Raw genomic sequence first — 22,964 nt, 5'->3', positions numbered from 1 at the left:
GTCAACTTCAGAGCAGCACTTACAATCTTTATTGGAAAAAGCTTGTGAACACTGCACATGTTCAGCCACCAATTCAAAATCTCTCTGTTCTATAATAACAAGTACATTGGAAAAATTGCTTTTTTTTACATGTACTGTGCAATTTCTCCTTTGCGAAAATTGGGGCTTATCCTTCAAGTAATTATTGAGATTTTTAAAGATGTCGAGAAGTAGTGTCATGGGGGTACAGCAATAGAGAGGAGCCAGAAGACCACGGCATCTGGTTTCATGTACTCCTGCACTGGTTAGAAGTACTTCATCATCTTATAAAACAATGCAGTTTTTTTCCTTGCTGGCAGTGCAAAGGTTAATCTGTTCAGTTGAAGCTCCTGGAGATTTTCTACCTGGATTGTCCAAGCTGTTCAGTTTTGCCACTCCCCTCTGCTATATATGCTCACCTCTGGCCCTTAGGAATTGCTGGTGCTAGTTCTTGCTGCCTGGTTTGTAGTTGGAGGTGTAGTTCGTGTTTAGAGTTAGCATGTGGAGATTTGTTCAGATGGTTGCTTAGAGTTTTGTTTGTGTGCATTCCTCATACTCTCCTATTTGGTTTCTCTTTGTTTAACTCCTCAATGTTACACTCTGTCGTTTGGTGAGTGTATTTTGTTTGATTGTAATGCCATGGATCACACGTCATTTGGTTCTGGTTCTATTTGCTAAACAAATGGAATGATTTCCTTTACAACAAAAGTAAAACAAAAGCTGAAAAGAAAAGGTAGAGACCGAAGAGCTTTCGGGTTTAATAATATGTGCATAGTCGTGTGTCTATGGCATTATAACATGTCGACAATTTTTGGACATTGCTTTAGTCGAAAAGTTGTGTTCACATTTATGTAGGTTACATCCAGAAAATAAAGTTCAGCGATCCTGCAGTGTTTTTCTTCATAAGTACCAGAAGTACAGTAGAAGCCCTAATTACCCCTTCAGTCAAAACAAGTCTGCGTGAAAAAAGGGAATCTGCAAGACATGCCTTCATCGCATACAGGTCAAATTCCAAACCACAAATTACAATACCGCTCAGTCACAACGTCTCTTCTTATGTGGATGTATTTTAAATGAAATTACTATTTCAATGGAAACGTCCTGGAGACATGCGATCTGGTAATAGATGGAGAGTTTGGAAAAACCTCTTGTTCTAAGGATCTGGCCGTGTAAGAGACTATGGAGCACGCCAGGAACCTTATTATATTTGGTATTTCCATTAATGCTTTTGCTGCCTAAAACTTTCCTTGAAATAAACGCAATTAGAAAAATGCACTGTATGCTGGCGAAGACTGTGGGGACACTCCCTACATTTACTGTTCTAAGGTAAGGTGTGCCTTTAATAGGAGTGCAGTGGGGCGCATTTTCTATGTACGGAGCCAGATATAACAAAAAAGTAAACACAATACCAACATGATGAGGCACCTACACTATATGGACAAAAGTATTGTGCTCCTACCACATTACAACTACAGGAGCCTTTGTGTCATCCCATTCTACATCCATAGGCTTTAACATGGAGTTGGTTCTTTTGCCGTTATAACAGCTCACACTCTACTGGGAAATTTTTTTCTACGAGATTTTGGAGTTTGTAAGTGTGAACTTTTGTCCATTCATCTAAAAGAGCATTTGTGAGGTCAGACACTGATATTGGGCTAGGAGGCCTGTCTCACAATCTCCATTCTAGTTCCTTCTAAAGGTGTTCGATAGGGATGAGGTCAGGTTTCAGTGCAGGCCAGTCACCATCACCTAACTCAACAAGCCATGCATTTTGCTTCGTACACTAGGGTACAGTCATGCTGGAATCAGAAAAGGGGCTTCCCGAAACTCTTCCCACAAAGTTAGAAGCATACAGTTATCAAAAATGTGTTGGTATGCCAAAGGAATAGTTCAGTGGAACTAAAGGGCCTATGCCAACTCCTGAAAAATACTAAAAATAACCCTCTAGTGTTATCGCTTCTCTTCCATCAAACTTTACAGTTGGCACATTGTAGTCAGGCAGGTAAATTCTTCTGGCATCGCCAAACTCAGACTTCTCCATCAGATGACAGATATACTGTAGAAGCATGAGTCGTCACTTGCTCTGCTATGAAAACCCATGCCATGAAGATCCCTGGCACAGACTTGGGGGCAGATGTTGATGCCAGAGAAGGTTTGGACTCTGCAGTTATTGAGTCAGAAGAGCTTTGTAAACTTTTATGCATTATTTGCCTCAGTCTTTGACGACCCCTCAACTGTACATGGTCTCAACTTTGTGTCTAAGTTGCTGTGGTTCCCAAAAGTTTCCATCTTTGAATAATACCACTCAGAGTTAATCGTGGAATAATTAGGAGGGAAGAAATGTGGCTCCTTATTAGAAGCTTGGATGCACTCCATGCCATATCTTATTTCAAGCGGTAATCTTGAAAACTTAGAAATACAAACTAGTTCTACAAAAGTAAAATTTTTTTGTCTAATATCGAATCCTATTAGAGCTTGTTACGTCATCCCGATGACACAAAGAAAGCCTTGGCTTGGACCACCCTACAACTATTAGCTAGAGAGAAGCGCAAGTTGCTCCAAAGAGTAGTCCACAAGGCTCATCCCGCGTTCCCAGTAGTTTGCCAGTCAGACTTTCATGTAAGAAGATTGTCGTCATACCACAGCTCCCTTAAATTCTAGCAATTTCTATCAATAATTGTTATACGGATGGTTCACCATGCTCTATAGACTATATAGGTCACTTTGCCCCATAAAAACAGCAGACTATGCCTGTGATGTGGATAAATACATTTTTGCAAACTATCTTCATTGTGCTATCCTTTCTTATCGTAGGGACAGAATGGATGACGCTAATGGAGATATCAACAATGGATTACATTTTTCAAGTCCAATACAATTAAAGACTATTACATTTTATCAAGCTCTTCACCAATTCCAATTAATGAGAATGAAACGTACGCTGAAGAAGTACTCATTTTTGTGACAATGGGAGCCTTGCTTTGTGCCCTGCAGACTCACGTGGACGGGATTCAGACAGACACGAAAAACCCTTCACGTGTACAAAAGCAAGACTGTTATTATTTAGATGGAGTCAGAATGAACAAATATTCTCCTCCTACGTCGATAAGTCATGATAACGGTCGAGTCCACTAAACACATCCCCTGCACTTCCTCAGCTGCGGCGCCTGTCATAACACTGTGCCTTCTCCAACTCGGAGAATGTGATTTAAGAATGGCTAATGAGAGCGGCTTCTGTGGTGTGACACATGCAGAGACATGTGCTGGAGAGCCAGCGGCTCACACGGGTGACTCAGCGGCTGGCTACACAACCGGATAACACCACAATTACAAGAGGAATATATTGGATGACTATAAATATATTACTGAACACTAAAATCTCATCTTGAATAACCTGCATTAACCCTTTAATGACTAGTCTTTTTATTTTTTGCTTTAGTTTTTGCCTCTCCACATTCCACTGGTATGCGTGGATGAGATCTTGCTTTACGTGCAGAATTTTTTAGCACCAGAACATGATACAAAAATAAAATCGTCTGATTAAATATCCTCCACTTAATGGCTTTGCCCAAACATCACAGAAGTTGAAATTATAGCTAATCAGTCTATAAATTAATCTTTGCACAAATCTGCATGAAAAACAATTCACCCATAATTGGACAGATAAATAATATCCATATTCCCAATACTGAGTGAGTTTGTAGAAATGCACTTACAAAATGAGTAAACGAGTGTCCCCACGATCTGATCGGAGAATACTAGATATCAAATGACACACATTTCCCATAAAACAGTATTAGTCAGCCTCGGACACAAAGTAATCGCTCGTGGGGACTAAAGCTGTAATAACAACCTTGAGCCTAGTCATCCGTATCGTCCATTAGAAAATCAACAAAGGCTCAGATGAGCGGTATAGAGGGATATTGGGTCTGTCTTACTGCTTCTGTTATACCATCACCAGGGAGGGGTTTAGTCTGCATCAATGTGGGATTTGCGATAAAGGAATCAGCTCCTATCTCTATTATAACCCTAATCAAAGGTCCCTTCTTCACCCTTATTGTATAATATCCTGTCCCAACATGATATATTTCTGTCTAACAGACTCATCAGGGACCTTAAAAGCAGCCTGACAGGTTCCTTGAGCCCCCAAACCACCACCATTACAATACATCACCCTATTCCTACATTTTAATAAAGCCCTTAATGTCTCAAACAAAAGTGCATTTTTGTGATAAAAAAAGTTTAATGCACTGATCATTTTATGCTAATTAGGTAGGACTAGTCCAGGTGGGCGTAACTTCACCCAGACTAGTCCACTTCAGATGCTGCAATCATGTCCCCCAGACATCCTCCCCACTGGAACGCTATCACTATGCATTTCTAAGTAAGAGCTGTGTGCTTATGGAGCCTTAGAGAGTGTACTCCACTATACTTCTCTTGCTCAGAAAAATATAGGAATAACTCTCTACCTAAATATAATTCCAAATGGTCCTCTTGGAACGTAATTTTTTCTCCAAGCAAGAAAAGCCTCTTTATTTGATGTCTTATTACTTTGCCAGAATATTTTTAATCTATACTTTATGTTATGTTGTTTTTGCACTTGATATATTGTTGTGGGGCAACTACGTTAATATGATCTTCATTTCCCTTCACTTTAGTTCTCTCCTCTTCCTCCCTAAAGGTACCATCACACAGTGGCATTTTCATCGCTACGACGGTACGATTCGTGACGTTCTAGCGATATAGTTACGATCTCGCAGTGTCTGACACGCAGCAGCGATCAGGGACCCTGCTGAGAATCGTACGTCGTAGCAGATCGTTTGAAACTTTCTTTCGTCGCTGGATCTCCCGCTGTCATCGCTGGATCGTTGTGTGTGACAGCGATCCAGCGATGCGTTCGCTGGTAACCAGGGTAAACATCGGGTTACTAAGCGCAGGGCCGCGCTTACTAACCCGATGTTTACCGTGGTTACCAGCGTAAAAGGAAAAAAAAACAAACAGTACATACTGACCATCTGATGTCCTTCAGGTCCCTTGCCGTCTGCTTCCCGCTCTGACTGTCTGCCGGCCGGAAAGTGAGAGCAGATCACAGCGGTGACGTCACCTCTGCACTCTGCTCTCACTGTACGGCGGCACTCAGTCAGAGCGGGAAGCAGACGGCAAGGGACCTGAAGGACATCAGATGGTGAGTATGTACGGTTTGGTTTTTTTTCCTTTTACGCTGGTAACCACGGTAAACATCGGGTTAGTAAGCGCGGCCCTGCGCTTAGTAACCCGATGTTTACCCTGGTTACCAGCGATCCTCGGCATCGTTGGTCGCTGGAGAGCGGTCTGTGTGACAGCTCCCCAGCGACCACACAACGACTTACCAACGATCACGGCCAGGTCGTATCGCAGATCGTGATCGTTGGTAAATCGTATAGTGAGACGGTACCTTAACCCCTTTCCTCTTTTCCTTTGTTTGGATTCCTTCCTTTTCCTTCATTACTTTCCTAACCCATTATCCCCTATATTGTAAAAATACCCTAATAAAAATAATTTTGAAAGAAACATATAGTCATGGCATTCCTGGGATGGCACAGCTGGTGGAGATGATGTTTAGGGGGCGTGATAGCAGCATCTGAAGTGGACTATTCTGGGGGAAGTGACATCCAGCTGGACTAGTCCTACCTAATTAGAATAAATTGATGGCAATGTGAGCTGTCACATTGTGTGATTTTTTGTGTCATTTTTCATGGACGTATAGACTTGGATAAGCAAAACAGACAAGCCAACATTTGTATGTGGCAAAAATCCATAGACGCTTATTGAAAATATTATTAAACATACATTATTCAAGACAGGAGTGAACTTTGCTGTGCATTCAGGAAATACAGGGTGAGCAGGCAATTTATTTTTTCTCCATAAACTTGTATACCATATTTTGATACATGACTCAGATAAAAAACGGACGTTTCCATGTCTATTTGTGAACCACTTTTTGTGGATCACAGATGTGTACAGCACCTACAACTATAATGGGTATGTGTTCTATCCAGGAAAAACACTGATCGATCACATTCAAGTGCTTCTCACTAAATTAGAATATCATCAAAAAGTTAATTTATTTCAGTTCTACAATACAAAAAGTGAAACTCATATTATACAGAGTCATTACAGAGTGATGTATTTCAAGTGTTTATTTCTGTTAATGTTGATGATTATGGCTTACAGCCAATGAAAACTCAAACGTCATTATCTCAGTAAATTAGAATACTTTATAACACCAGCTTGAAAAATTATTTTAAAATCAGAAATGTTGGCCTACTGAAATGTATTTAGTGCATTTAGTGAATGCACTCTATACTTGGTCTGGGCTCCTTTTTCATCAAATACTGCATCAATGCAGCGTGGCATGGAGGCGATCAGCCTGTGGCGCTGCTGAGGTGTTATGGAAGCCCAGGTTGCTTTGATAGCAGCCTTCAGGTCATCTGCATTGTTGGGTCTGGTGTCTCATCTTCCTCAGGTCAGGCGAGTTTGCTGCCAATCAAGCACAGTGATACTGTTGTTTTTAAACCAGGTATTGGTACTTTAGTCAGTGTAGACAGGTGCCAAGTCCTGCTGGAGAATGAAGTTTTCATCTCCAAAAATCTTGTTGGCAGAGGGAAACATGAAGTGTTCTAACATTTCCTGGTAGACGGCTGCCCTGACTTTGGTCTTGAGAAAACACAGTGGACCTACACCAGCAGATGACATGGCTCCCCAAACCATCACTGATTGTGGAAACTACAAACTACACCTCAAGCAGCTTGGATTGTGGCCTTTCCACTCTTCCTCCAGACTCTGGGACCTTGATTTCCAAATGAAATGCTAAATTTACTTTCATCTGAAAACAACACCTTGGACCACTGAGCAACAGTCCAGTTCTTTTTCTCATTGGCCCAGGTAAGACACTTCTGGCGTTGTCTATTGGTCATGAGTGGCTTTACACAAGGAATGCGACACTTGTAGCCCATGTCCTGGATACTTCTGTGTGTGGTGACTTTTGAAGAAATTACTCCAGCAGCAGTCCACACCTTGTGAATCTCCCTCAAATTTTTGAAAGCCTTTTCCTAACAATTCATTCAAGGCTGCAGTTATTCAGGTTGCTTGTGCACCTTTTTCTACCACACTTTTTCCTTCCACTCAACGTTCCATTAATATGCTTGGATACAGAACTCCATGAACAGCCAGCTTCTTTAGCAATGACCTTTTGTGGCTTACACTCCATGTGGAGTGTGTCCATGTCTGCCTTCTGGACATCTGTCAAGACAGCAGTCTTCCCCATGATTGTGGAGCCTACTGAAACAGACTAAGGGGCCTTTCAAATGCTTCAGAAGCCTTTGCAGGTGTTTTTTTGTTAATTATTCTAATTTACAGTGATAATGACTTTTGGGTTTTCATTGGCTGTAAGCCATAATCATCCACATTAACAGATATAAACACTTGAAAGAGAACACTCTGTATTTGTAATACATGAGTTTCCCTTTTTGTATTGAAGAACTGAAATGAATTAACGTTTTGATGACATTCTAATGTATTGAGAAGCAATTATATGTGACTCAAGGATGTCTGAATGAGGCATAGAAAAATACAAAAAAAGCAAAAGTCACAAAGTCCCCCAGCAAAAAAAAGAAAAAGACAAGACATAAAAACGACTCTACACCATAGATCAGTGGTCCCCAACCTTTCTGACCTGTCGTGAGCCACATCCATCTCCCACCCCCTGCAAAGTAGTGACAACCAGAGCCTCCATTACCAGTATAAAGACAACCAAAGGTTTTCCACAGAAATTGCACCAAGGCAACATACCAAGATCTAGGGTTTCCCATAATACTTCCATTCAGTATTCTCGCATGAAGCACTCCCACTACACTGTAGTACTCAGCTTCAAATACCTCCTTTGACAGGTAGTATCATCCTGTCTTCATCTTACCAAACCAAAATTATCTCTAATCCCCCAAATCCAGTATATTTGCATCCATATATGCTCTTCTGTGTGGGGCTACTCCAAAAAGTCATTATCTTGAGATGTGGTCTTCATAGCTCTTTGCTAGACCTAGTGCTAATGCTCCAAACTGGCAGACAGCAGCGAGCCACAAATCATGGGCTCCTGAGCTACAGGTTGGGGATCCCTGCCATAGGTGAATTGGAGTTATTGTGTTTTACGGCAAATAAAATATTTAAGCTTTTACACCAACCTTCATAAACATGCTGAATCCTGTCTTAAGGAGATCAGTGAGACCAGAAGACATATGCTCGATATCAGCAGGTTCGGTATGATCAGGATGAAAAATTTCTTCCACAATCTGCTTCAGTAAAGGTTTGTACGAGGCCTGTGAAAAATAGGTTAAAATATTTAAGAAAAAATAGTTACATGATTAATATTGAACCATCTTCTACTTTAACAAAGTGCAGACTTTAGGGGAGTCAATGTGACTATTAATGATCAATTCATTGCACATCTGGAGCCCAGTAAACGAAAAACAGGAGGAGCGACGGAGAGGTGGTGCTGGAATTTTACAGGATCACCGATTGTTGACCAATTTATCCTCAAAGGCAATAACCCCTTTGCCAGAGAATAGTGGACAAAATGAAAAAAAAATGTTCTAGTGAATATCAGTTCTCTGGGCAAAGATGAAAGAAACCTTAGATCCAATGCATCTTGTTTCAATAGTTGGCGTTGGTGGTCTATAAAAAAGGTGGGAATTAATTTTGGCCTACATTAGTCACCTAAAACCAAATGACCTTTGTTGAGATGACACAACTATTTGAGTATTGTTTATCACTATGTACTTACTGTATGGGAAAATCTAACTAATTACTTCAGCACCAAATTACTTCAGTATACCACAATCCACTGCACTTCAACAAGAGCCCAATGCAAGAGGACCACGTCAGGATGTGGAGGAAGTGAAATATGCTAACATATAAACCTTGATCAATAAGTCTAGGGCTGGAATCACACATCTGGATGGGGCTGCTGAGTTCAGGTCTGGAGATTCACAACTAGCCTGTGAATCACAGATAGTGACACATGGATGTGTAAATCCTACTAAGAAAGGGTATGTTCACCAGAGCTCTTTGACAGGAATTTTGAAGCTGATCTATTTCAAAACCCATATTAAAGAGTGTTTGAAGTGTTTTTGTGGGTTTTACAGTTAATCCATTTCAAGATCCACATAAAAAATTCCATGTGAACCTACCATAATGTTTCCAGTAGCTTGTTGAATTCAGGCTAACCCAGGCTACCTAAGCTCCTCAGATGACAATGAAGAGTCCTACAAGTTACTAAAAAAAAATAATCCTAAAAAATAGTATAATGACAGGAGGCACTGCTCACAAAGCAAAAACTTTTTTCTTGATGTCAGACAATAGCAGAAGCTTGGAAGCAGCAAACCTATGAATTCTCTGAAGTCAAGCAGGAAATCAATTACTAGATGATTATCGAGAAATTGACATCTTTGCTTTAAAGTATTGTAAAGTGCTCTAAGTATGAGGACTCCCTTTACTTTGTCTTCATTATCTTCTCTTGTTAATTCCAGTTTAACCTTGACTGTTACACAGTTGCTGGTCTTCAGTTGAACGTTTCTGACCAAACTACACTATATACCTCATAGCCAAGTCACGTTCATACACTATATACAAGAACTATAAGAGTAGTAATATCACTACATCATGACCACAACATTGAGTTGTGAATACAGTATACAGCCCTGACTGAGTACACCTTGATGCTGGTGGGATGGTTTTTATGCTTTTTAAAAAAAAATCAAAAACAGTGTTTCCTAAGTAACCTACTTTATTTACAGTATATGCACTATTGTTTTGTTTTTTACTTACAGTAGGGTAGATATTCACTTTGTATTAGGTTTTGTTAATATAATTAGACAAGACCTTCAACAACACTACCCTGCACAACGTGATCATAGACTCTACAGGTATCATGTGATTTTGTGGGTGGACCATATCAAATAATCATTGCATCACAGTATTTTTTTTACTCCTAGACTTGTTACGTGAGAATGTACATTTTGTCTTGAAGTGAACCAATACTTTGACAATGCGTGACAGACATGAGATTTCTATGCACCTACAACCCTAGTAGTACAATTTAAGAAAATATTTTCTTCCTACTTAATATAAATCACATAACCTGTACAGATGTACAAGGAAAGTCGCATTCCACTCATCCCATCAGTCCAGGGGCGGACACAGACAGCTTGGGGCCCCTGTGCAGGAACTGTGCCTGGGCCCCCTCCTTTTACTGCGACAAAGCTAATGGACTGTGCTATACATAAGTGAGTACACTTTATACTAAGGGACTGTGTTACACATAATAATCGATAATAATGTCTTCCTTTACCTCCCCCTGTTCTTAAACCCATTATAAATCCCCCGCATCCCATTATTGCCCTCTCCCCCACCCCCATGATTGCCCTCTTCACCACCTCCATTATTGCTTTCTCCCCCAAAACCCCATATCATTGCCCATTCCACCACCTCCATCATTGCCTCCTCCCCACCACCCCCATCATTGTCCTTTCCACTGCCACCATCATTTCCTCCTGCCCCACCACCCCTATCATTGCCCTCTCCATCAACCCAATCATTGCCTTCGGCCCCATCACCCCGATCATTGCCCTCTCCTCCACTTACACACACACACAGCACCATTCACCTCTCTGCATGCACACACACACACACACACACACACACACACCTCTGCTCGCATGGTATCCTGAAGCCGCATCATCACCGGCAGCTTCCGGTCTCACACAGCCGCGGCGCTGAATGATGATGTCATTCAGCCGCTGCTGTGTGACAAGAAGCGCAGGCAGGAAGCAGGATGGATCCATTCCCTGCAGCTCCGCTGCCTTTTTCTCTTGCAGGCAGCGGAGCTGCAATCCCATGATGGCAATCTGGCCAGGGCCCCCCCGGAGCCGCATAAACTGACCAGTTTGCCCTCATTATTAGCCACCCTGCAGGCAGGGCCGGTTTTAGGCAAAGTGGGGCCCTAGGCAAAGTTTAAAATGGGGCCTCAAATCCTGACATTTTGCACATCACACAGAAGCATTTCGGTTGTATTTACATGCGCTGAGTTCAGGCCACTAAAGGAGTGTGATCGACAATATTGAACTCGTTCAACGCTTGATCCCGGCCTCTTTACACCGTCTGAGAAAGAATGATGGGACAGAACAATCACTAATAGATCACTAACAGATCACCATACAGTATCCTGTTACTAGCAGCACACCTACAGTTTACACCGGCGATGTGCTGCTGAGAACAATGATTTCTGTTCCGGCATAACCAATCCAATCACTCGATGAATAGGCAGCATTTTACTTGTTTAGTATAATACACCCCATAGTCCTCCATATATTATAATGTGCACCACAGTCCTCCATATTGTAAAAATGCACACCGCATAGTCCTACATATAATATAATGTGCCCTATAGTCTTCTATATAGTATAATACACTCCTCAGTCCTCCATATAGTATTATACACTTCCCATAGTCCTCAATATAGTATTATACACTCCTCATAGTCCTCCATATATTATAATACACCGCTCAATCCTCCACATAATATAATACACTCATAGTGCTCCATATAGTATAATGCATCACCATAGTCATCCATGTAGTACAATTCACCTTTCCATAGTATAATGCAGCCCATAGTTCTTCATATAGTATAATGTATTCCCTATAGTCCTTGATACAGTATAATGCAGCCCACATATAGTATAATGCAGCCACCCAATAGAGCAAAATGCAGCCACCCCACAGAGTATGATGTAACCCCCATAGAATATAATGCAGCCCCCCTCAAATAGTATAATGTAGCCCCCTCATAAAGTATGATGCAATCACCCCTCATAGAATATAAGTATAATACAGCCCCCATAGAATATAATACAGCCCACCTTCCCATAGACTATAATGTAGCCCCATCAAAGAGTATGATGCAATCCTTTCTCATAAAATCTAATACAGCCCCCATAGAATATAATGTAGCCCCCCATAGAATATAATACAGCCCACCTCCCCATAGAATATAATGTAGCCCCCATAGAATATAATGCAGCCCCCATAGTATATAACACAGCCTTCCCCATAGAATATAATGCACCCCCCATAGTATATAACACAGCCTCCCCCATAGAATATAACGTATAATGTACCCCCCATAGTATACAACACAGCCCGCATAATACACAGCACTGCCCGCATAGTATACAGCACTGCCCACATAGTATACAGCACTGCCCACATAGTATACAGCACAGCCCACATAGTATACAGCACAGCCCACATAGTATACAGCAAAGCCCGCATAGTATACAGCACTGCCCGCATAGTATACAGTACTGCCCACATAGTATACAGCGCAGCCTCATAGTATACATCGCAGCCTCATAGTATACAGCATTGCCCGCGTAGTATACAGAGCAGCCTCATAGTATACAGCACTGCCCTCATAGAATACAGCGCAGCCTCATAGTATACAGCGCAGCCTCATAGTATACAGCACAGCCTCATAGTATACAGCACTGCCCGTGTAGTATACAGCACAGCCTCATAGTAAACAGCGCAGCCTCATAGTATACAGCGCAGCCTCATAGTATACTGCGCAGCCTCATAGTATACAGCGCAGCCTCATATTATACATCACTGCCCGCGTAGTATACAGAGCAGCCTCATAGTATACAGCACTGCCTGCATAGTATACAGCGCAGCCTCATAGTATACAGCGCTGCCTCATAGTATACAGCGCAGCCTCATAGTATACAGCACTGCCCGCATAGTATACAGCACAGCCTCATAGTAAACAGCGCAGCCTCATAGTCTACAGTGCAGCCTCATAGTATACAGCGCAGCCTCATAGTATACAGCGCAGCCTCATATTACACAGCACCGCCCGCGTAGTATACAGCACAGCCTCATAGTAAACAGCACTGCCTCATGGTATACAGCGCAGCCTCATGGTATACAGCACACAGCCTCACAGTATACAGCACACAGCCTCATAACATACAGCACACAGCCTCATAGTATACAGTGCAGCCTCATGGTATACAGCACTGCCTCATAGTATACAGCACACAGCCTCATGGTATACAGCGCAGCCTCATGGTATACAGTACTGCCTCATAGTATACAGCACAGAGCCTCATGGTATACAGTGCAGCCTTATGGTATGCAGCACACAGCCTCATGGTATACAGCACTGCCTCATAGTACACAGCGCAGCCTCATGGTATACAGCGCAGCCTCATGGTATACATCGCAGCCTCATAGTATACAGCACTGCCTCATGGTATACAGCACACAGCCTCATGGTATACAGCGTAGCCTCATAGTATACAGCACACAGCCTCATAGTATACAGCGCAGCATCATAGTATACAGCACTGCCTCATGGTATACAGCGTAGCCTCATGGTATACAGCACAGCGTCATGGTATACAGCACACAGCCTCATGGTATACAGCACACAGCCTCATGGTATACAGCACATAGGCTCATGGTATACAGCACACAGGTTCATGGTATACAGTGCAGCCTCATGGTATGCAGCACACAGCCTCATGGTATACAGCACTGCCTCATAGTACACAGCGCAGCCTCATGGTATACAGCACAGCCTCATGGTATACAGCGCAGCCTCATGGTATACATCGCAGCCTCATAGTATATAGCACTGCCTCATAGTATACAGCACAGCCTCATAGTATACAGCACAGCCTCATAGTATACAGCACAGCCTCATAGTATACAGCGCAGCCTCATAGTATACAGCACAGCCTCATAGTGTACAGCACTGCCTCATGGTATACAGCACACAGCCTCATGGTATACAGCGTAGCCTCATAGTATATAGCACTGCCTCATAGTATACAGTGCAGCCTCATAGTATACAGCACTGCCTCATGGTATACAGCACACAGCCTCATGGTATACAGCGCAGCCTCATAGTATACAGCACTGCCTCATGGTATACAGCACACAGCCTCATGGTATACAGCGTAGCCTCATAGTATACAGCACACAGCCTCATAGTATACAGCGCAGCATCATAGTATACAGCACTGCCTCATGGTATACAGCGTAGCCTCATGGTATACAGCACAGCATCATGGTATACAGCACACAGCCTCATGGTATACAGCACACAGCCTCATGGTATACAGCACACAGCCTCATGGTATACAGCACACAGCCTCATGGTATACAGCACACAGGCTCATGGTATACAGCACACAGCCTCATGGTATACAGCACACAGCCTCATGGTATACAGCACACAGCCTCATGGTATACAGCACACAGCCTCATGGTATACAGCACACAGGCTCATGGTATACAGCACACAGCCTCATGGTATACAGCACACTGCCTCATGGTATACAGAACAGCTCCCCCCAGAATGGCCCTACAGTCCAGTACTCACTGTTCTAGAGTAAAAAAAAACAACACACTCCTCACCTCTCCTCGTGCCCGCGCTGCTTCCACTTCCTGCTCCTGTCGGCACACAGTGAGTGCGCGGCAGTGTCTGTCAGAGGCAGAGCGGGGAATGATGGGAGAGGGAGCATCAGGTGACGCTCTCTCCTCCATCATTGCTTTGAACTGTACCGGCAGACGCCGGTATAGTTCAATGCGGCGGGGGGAGTTGTCGCTGGCCGCAGGCGGGCCCCCCTGCTTCACAGGGGCCCCATAGCTGCTGCGTGATGTGCCGCTAGCTGGGGGCCCCTGGGGGAGCAGGGACCTAGGCAGCTGCCTGCCCCTAACGCCGGCCCTGCCTGCAGGGGCCCCCTGGAGCCTCAGGGCCCCTGTGCAGCCGCACAGGTTGAACAGGCGGTATGTCCGCCCATGCATCAGTCTAGCCATGACACCTCCGTTGGGAGGAAGTCTAAATATGGCTAGAATTGCTTCTGGGTGTTTTCTTTAGAGCCAATTTTACTAAAAAAAAACACAATTTACAGCTCTGATACACGATTATACATGCTGCAACAACTGCTAGATTTACAGTGTATTTCTTATCATTGTCTATCACCTAGGAGTGTGCATAAACTGAGGCCTATTATTCCACAGGCAAGATACATAGCAAAGATGCCTACTCATGTCCGATCAGTATATGGATAATTTACCATGAACGCTATTATATGTGATAACTAAGTATCTGCATGTGTACTTGTGTCCCCATAGTGCTCCACATATTTTCTTCTAATTCTTCTTTTGGATTTTTCATTGACTCCTGAGTACTATAACTGCACCTCTGTCCATCTCTTAGGCCTCATTCACATGTCCATGTGTAAACAAGTACATGAAAAAATAGCACGGTTAGCATCAGGGTTTTAGATCACTGTGTCCTCAGTGTACCATCAGTGTGTCCGTTTTTAACATCAGTGTTTTCCACGGATGGAAAAATAAATACGGTAAGTTATAATGCTAAATGTAGACAGCAAGCAGATGGCAAACATCTGCCATCCGTGTGATTTTCACTCATAGAGCCCTTTTTAAATTTGCAGTGTCGGAAAAAAACATCCTTAACATGTGTCTTGATATAAAACATTTCACTAGACCTTTGATTTATAGGAGATCTTCACCCAACAAAAGGTTTATTCATATAATATTCCGCAGTGCTGGAGAGACTGACCACAAATAGAGTAATTGACCATAGTCCTATTTCCAACGGTAGCCGTAAAATAAACTTGGCATCTAAGGCGCACACTATGACAGTGAATCTAAATTGTGGTATTGGGGTGAAAGAGGGATCTGAAATACCCAAAGGAAAACAAACACAAGGGGAACATACAATCTCATGGTCTGATAGGAAACTAGGACTCTAGACTGGTAAAGCAACAATACTAACCACTGCACCACTATGTCTAAAAATACTACATCATTTTTACATTGAGAAGATAGCACATGAAGAAAAAGACCTTATTCTCGCCAAACATTAGATGGCTCTTTTCTAAACAACTTGGTGGTCCATGAAAGTTGCTGTTGCGGATGACAATTCTATATGTTAAAAGTGTTGTCCGGTGAAAACAAGCTATCACCTATCCATAGGGAAGGTGATAACTCGTTGATCGGTGGGGGTCTGATCGCTGGGACCCACATTGATTGGCAAAATGGAGAACTTGTATCATTGTTAGAATGGAGAGGCAGTGCGTAAACTCGACAGCTGCTCCATTTATTTCCCAAGAGCTGCTCTTGACTTTTACTGGCATCCCTGTGGAGAATGTATGAAGTAGAGAATCAAGTCGCCACTCTATTTTGTATAGAGGATAAAAGCTCCCCATTTTACCAATCCATGCAGGTGGTTGGTGTGAAGCAGTTGGACACTCACAAAACCTCAAGTTCCCCTATCCTGCAAATAGGAGATAACTTGTTTTCACTAGACAGCCCCTTACATGAGAATCGGAAAACAATCTTTGCAAGGGAGTGAATTTATAGTGGATCAATTGGAATCTGATCCTACTAACAGCTGATCGGCAGATGTGCCCAGAATCAGATCCTCAATCATCTAATAACTATATCCTATGCTAAGTATGGCCCATCAATATTCCACCAAAAAAATCTTTAGTCTCCCCAATATTTGTAATCAAAACAAATATGATACTTCTTGGAAAGTGTAGAAAATCTTAGCTTCGTTCAGCAAGATGCGTTAGAGAATCAAGAACAACACTAACATCATAAGCCTAAAAATTATCCACTGTGTAATTAAATTTCTTTGTCTTAATGACAAACAAGGTTGAATGCTGTGTCCCACATCATGACAAATATTTACAGCAATCTTTTCTTTTCTGCTTGTGACGTAAAAAATGAATGCAATATTCAAATCTTATGCTCAAGTACAGAGGCCACATAGGAAAAGCAAATATAATTGTCCTTTTGAATATAGTGTCTGAATGTCTCATGCGTAAAATAATATGCTGAGAAGTAGGTGGGACATGAGGCTCATCAATGTAAGAAGGGCCATAATTGTATTCTGTACTGCCGAGGCTTCACCCAGGTGCCTACGGAACAATAACATATTAACAATAGGATCCAAGAATTTTCATTCACGCATTTTAAATGAGTCACTATTGTTTTTGCACCCACTTTCTCCTACCAGTAAGGATCTAGCTACATGTGAACACTGTCTATACATTCACCCTGTGCTCCTGACAAGGACAATGTTACGCTGTAAGTAGTAGCAAATATAAAATATGTACCTCCGAGGAATTATTATTTCTATGAATACACTATCTGTTGCCAAGAATAGCAAAGCTCAGAAAGGAGACAGAAGCGGTGTCTGGGTAGCTGAAAGTGAAAATCAACTAATTCACACCAGGGCACCTCAATAGAGAAAAGGGACAAATTATTAGTGTGTTTACACCAGTAAAACACTCTGAAAAGTTGTACAGTTTTTGTGCAATGTGAAGTTGTGCAGAAATTTGTACAACTTATACGGTTTTCACACCAGTCCCAGACAGCTCCGCCAATAGGGCGTATCATGGGCAGGGTAGAGTGTTCCAGTGACCGTCAAATTCATCAAAAGTTACACCACTCTGGTGGCATAACTTACTGGAGTATCATTTCTAGCAAGGGTCACGCTACTGAGAAAATGTGTTTAAATCATTAAGTAGCATGCAACTCTTAATTAATTTGGTGCATCTTACCCCACCCCCACCGTGCCCCTTCATTAAGCCCCATAGGGCTACATGATTACATTTTTGCTGTAGGAAGTTATCACAAGATACTGTTTTATTATTGTCTTCAGTTTAAAAACAGTCTTACCAAACTTGCATAGTTTGGGTGGTTTTCTTTAAATGCCACCACTTTCTGGTGATTGGCTGGCCTTCCAGCATTATAGGGGATATTGAAAGGCTGCTGGCGCCATCTTCCACACAATACAGCTGGGAACAGCATAGGGAGAGCATAGTTTGAGCGCAGTGAAAGTAGTGTAGGGAGAGTTATAAGAGCTTATACTGAGTGTTTATTCATTACAAAAAGCTCTTTTAAGAGCTGAAGACTGTCAAGATTACTTTTTTTTGGTTTGTTAAGTGGAGATTTAGTAGTGAGAAATTTAATGGCAGGGAGGGAGGTTGAGTGAAAGGCAGGCACCTGGGTGTTCTGATCATTGCAATTACATGCTGCAGCTCTCTGCTATTTTTCACTTAAAATCTACTATATAATTGTCTAAGGGGTACTTCCGTCTGTCTCGGATATTCATTGGTCGCGGCCTCTGTCTGTCATGGAAATTCAAGTCGCTGATTGGTCGTGGCAAAACGCCTATGACCATTGCCACGACCAATCAGCGATGGCCATAGTCTGGCAGCGAAATGGCCGCTGCTTTACTGTCCTGAAGTCAGCGCTGAGCGCTCACACAGGGTTAATGCCAGCGTTAACGGACCGCAGTATAACGCACTCCGTTAAAGCAGCTATTAACCCTGTGTGACCAACTTTTTATTATTGATGCTGCGTATGCAGCATCAATAGTAGAAAGATCTAATGATACAAATAATAATAATTAAAAAAATAAAGTTATTCTCACTTTCCTACGTCGCGCGCTGTCCTCGGCAGTGCAAGCGGCAGGTTCCGGTGCCAAGGATGCTATGCGAGAAGGACCTGCCATGACGTCACGGTCATGTGACCGCGACGTCATCACAGGTCCTGCGCTCATACCAACCGGAAGCTGCCGCATGCACCGCACACAGGTGCCAGGACTTCAAGGGGCCTTTGGAAGGTGAGTATATGTTTATATTTTATTTTAAGTCTTTTTTAACCATGCATATAGTACCCACATTGCTATATACTACGTGGGCTGTGTTACATACTGCGTGGGCTCTGTTATATACTACATCTCTGTGCTATATACTATGTAGCTGGCCAATATACAACATGGCTGTGCAATATACTACGTGCTCTGTGTTATATACTAGGTAGCTGTGCAATATACTATGTGGCTGTGTCGGTTCTGTTATATACTACGTCGACTGTGCAATATACTACGTGGCTGTTATATACTACGTGGCTGTGCAATATACTACGTAGCTATGCAATATACTACGTGCCTCTACAATATACTACATGGCTATGTTATATACTATGTGGCTCTGCTATATACTACGTGGCTGACTAATATACTACGTGCCTGTGCAATACACTACGTGGCTATGTTATATACTACGTAGCTATGTTATATACTACATCGGTTGTGTTATACACTATGTCACTGTGCAATATAGTAGTCTGTGCTATATACTACCTACATATTCTAGAATACCCGATACATTAGAATCGGGCCACCATCTAGTACCTAATATCTGTCTAGCAGTTGTGCGACTGGCGCAATATGGGTAGAGATAATTGTATGTGACAATTTAGCAGGGGCAATAATCTTCATCAATCCGCATTTGCAGTGTTATAGCAAGTCGATTGAAAAAAAATCTTAATTTTCGATTGATCTAAAAAAATTGCATAATTTTATCTAACAGTTGTGTGGCTGACGCAATACGGGTACATATAATCGTACGTGACAAATTTAGCAGGGTCAATAATCTTCATTACTCTGCATTTGGAGTGTGTCAACAGGACGATCTCCCAAAAAATAGCCAAACATTGCTTGATACAGTGAATTTGTACATACAGTTGTGGCCAAAAGTATGCAATCACAAATTCTTTGATATTATTATCTTCATTTAATTTGTCTTAAATGAAAAAACACAAAAGAGAATGAAGCAAAAAGCTAAACATTGATCATTTCACACAAAACTCTAAAAATGGGCCAGACAAAAGTATTGGCACCCTCAGCCTAATACTTGGTTGCATAACCTTTAGCCAAAATAACTGCGACCAACCGCTTCCGATAACCATCAATGAGTTTCTTACAATGCTCTGCTGGAATTTTAGACCATTCTTCTTTGGCAAACTGCTCCAGGTCCCTGATATTTGAAGGGTGCCTTCTCCAAACTGCCATTTTTAGATCTCTCCACAGGTGTTCTATGTGATTCAGGTCTGGACTCATTGCTGGCCACCTTAGAAGTCTCCAGTGCTTTCTCTCAAACCATTTTCTAGTGCTTTTTGAAGTGTGTTTTGGGTCATTGTCCTGCTGGACGACCCATGACCTCTGAGGGAGACCCAGCTTTCTCACACTGGGCCCTACATTATGCTGCAAAATTTGTTGGTAGTCTTCAGACTTCATAATGTCATGCACACGGTCAAGCAGTCCAGTGCCAGAGGCAGCAAAGCAACCCCAAAACATCAGGGAACCTCCGCCATGTTTGACTGTAGGGACCATGTTCTTTTCTTTGAATGCCTTTTTTTCTCCTGTAAACTCTATGTTGATGCCTTTTTCCCAAAAAGCTCTACTTTTGTATCATCTGACCAGAGAACATTCTTCCAAAACGTTTTAGGCTTTTTCAGGTAAGTTTTGGCAAACTCCAGCCTGGCTTTTTTATGTCTCGGGGTAAGAAGTGGGGTCTTCCTGGGTCTCCTACCATACAGTCCCTTTTCATTCAGACGCCGACGGATAGTACGGGTTGACGCTGTTGTACCCTCGGACTGCAGGGCAGCTTGAACTTGTTTGGATGTAAGTCAAGGTTCTTTATCCAACATCCGCAACAATCTTGCATTGAAATCTCTTGGCAATTTTTCTTTTCCGTCCACATCTAAGGAGGTTAGCCACAGTGCCATGGGCTTTAAACTTCTTGATGACACTGTGCACGGTAGACACAGGAACATTCAGGTCTTTGGAGATGGACTTGTAGCCTTGAGATTGCTCATGCTTCCTCACAATTTGGTTTCTCAGGTCCTCAGACAGTTCTTTGATCTTCTTTCTTTTCTCCATGCTCAATGTGGTACACACAAGGACACAGGACAGAGGTTGAGTCAACTTTAATCCATGTCAACTGGCTGCAAGTGTGATTTAGTTATTGCCAACACCTGTTAGGTGCCACAGGTAAGATACAGGTGCTGTTAATTACACAAATTAGAGAAGCATCACATGATTTTTCGAACAGTGCCAATACTTTTGTTCACCCCCTTTTATGTTTGGTGTGGAATTATATTCAATTTGGCTTTAGGACAATTCTTTTTGTGTTTTTTCATTTAAGACAAATTAAATGAAGATAATAATACCAAAGAATTTGTGTTTGCAATCATTTTCAGGAAGAAACTGAGTATTATCTGACAGAATTGCAGGGGTGTCAATACTTTTGGCCACAACTGTAAGACCTTTGTAAGGGTACTTTTTAAACATAAAGCTAGTATTTTTCGGTTTCATAAGCAAAACGCATTCAAGATGCGAAAGAGTGACGTTAAGGGACTAATGTCCCTTAACGACTTACTTACAGCCAAAGCTAACAGACAATTCTCTATACTCCTCCTTCTAGACCTGTCCTCTGCCTTCAACACAGTTGACCACTGCCTCCTACTACAGATCTTCTCTTCCTTTGGGGTCAAAGACCTCGCCCTATCTTGGATCTCCTCATACCTTACCAACCGCACATTTAGCGTTTCCTACTCCCATACTACCTCTTCATCTCGCCCCCTCTCTGTTGGTGTCCCGCAAGGCTCTGTCCTTGGGCCCTTACTCTCCTCAATCTATACACTCGGCCTGGGACAACTCATAAGGTCCTATGGCTTCCAGTACCATCTATATGCTGATGACACTCAGATCTACCTCTCTGGCCCAGATGTCACCTCTCTGCTCTCCAGAATCCCAGAGTGTCTATCAGCCATATCATCCTTCTCCTCTCGCTTCCTCAAGCTTAATGTGGACAAATCTGAACTAATTATCTTTCCTCCATCTCGCATATCTTCCCTACCTGATCTATCTATCAAAATAAATGAAATCACACTTTCCCCTGTCCCCAAAATCTGCTGCCTCGGAGTAACCCTGGATTCTGCCCTGTCCTTCAAACCACACATCCAAGCTCTCCCACCTCCTGTCGCCTTCAGCTCAAAAATATTTTCAGAATCCGTCCTTTCCTCAACCCTCACTCTACCAAAATGCTTGTGCATGCTCTAATCATCTCCCGCCTCGACTACTGCAACATCCTCCTCTTTAGCCTACCTTTTAACACTCTCGCACCCCTCCAGTCTGTCCTTAACTCTGCAACTTGTGTTGCCCTTCTCACGGTCTCCTTAAGCGTCTATCTGGTAGCCTGATGTTGTTTTTGGGGTCTGCACTTGGATATTTTGGAACATAAATGTATTAATATGCTCCACACAATTCTTCAGGTTTCTGTCTTACACAGAATAATAATATGAGTAATGAAACATGCTGTATATATGCTGCTAGTTCAAAAATCTTACCCACACATCCCTTTATAAAGGGAAATTTTATATAATACCTTTGTTAGCATACACGATATCCTGCTCATAGACGCAGCACCCCAGTAGGTGGGCAGAACGCCTGGGTACAAAATATGCGTCTGACTGTGAAACCACTAGTCCTTCCCCTGTGTTACGTCATTCCCACTCTGCTGTCCATGAAGAAGGCTCTAATGCCTCCTGTCCACAATCTGCTTTTGCACAGACACAACAGTCAGCAATCACATCCAGTTCGTTGTCCCAGCGCAGTGTTCAGTTGTCCCTTGTCAGCATATATGTCTGTTCACAAATTTTTAGTTAGAAAGGGCATACATATTTGTTAGCACTTTACATTGTCTGGTGCTGAACAAAGACCATTTCAGCTTTTTTTCCTATGCCCCCAGACCTGTTTCTTGGGTCCAGCAGAAAAATAATCGACTTTCCCATTGACTTGCATTGGATTCATTATTCGGTATGAATAAAAGGATATAAAAAATTATTCCTGCTGATTTTCTGGAATCTAAATATTTCACTATTCGCTCATCACTAATCACTTGTTCTATGTACAGCAGTACACAGTGAAACGATGGTCTCCTATGAATATGGCAACT

General features: G+C 42.4%; 1 protein-coding gene across 2 annotated transcripts in view; it reads right to left on the bottom strand.

Annotated features, from left to right (window-relative positions):
• The window catches only part of SCFD2 (sec1 family domain containing 2), a 654,831-nt gene that overhangs the window by 34,369 nt on the left and 597,498 nt on the right, over window positions 1-22,964 (bottom strand). For both annotated transcript variants that reach the window (XM_077279771.1, XM_077279770.1), the window contains exon 7: window positions 8,238-8,372. In XM_077279771.1, coding sequence (XP_077135886.1) covers window positions 8,238-8,372 — 135 coding nt within the window. The remainder of the gene's footprint in view (window positions 1-8,237; window positions 8,373-22,964) is intronic.

The sequence above is a fragment of the Ranitomeya variabilis genome, chromosome 1 (genome assembly GCF_051348905.1).
Source record: "Ranitomeya variabilis isolate aRanVar5 chromosome 1, aRanVar5.hap1, whole genome shotgun sequence".
Classification (NCBI taxonomy): Eukaryota; Metazoa; Chordata; class Amphibia; order Anura; family Dendrobatidae; genus Ranitomeya; species Ranitomeya variabilis.
Note: the sequence above shows the minus strand (reverse complement) of the source record. Positions and strands in the feature narration are given on the sequence as shown.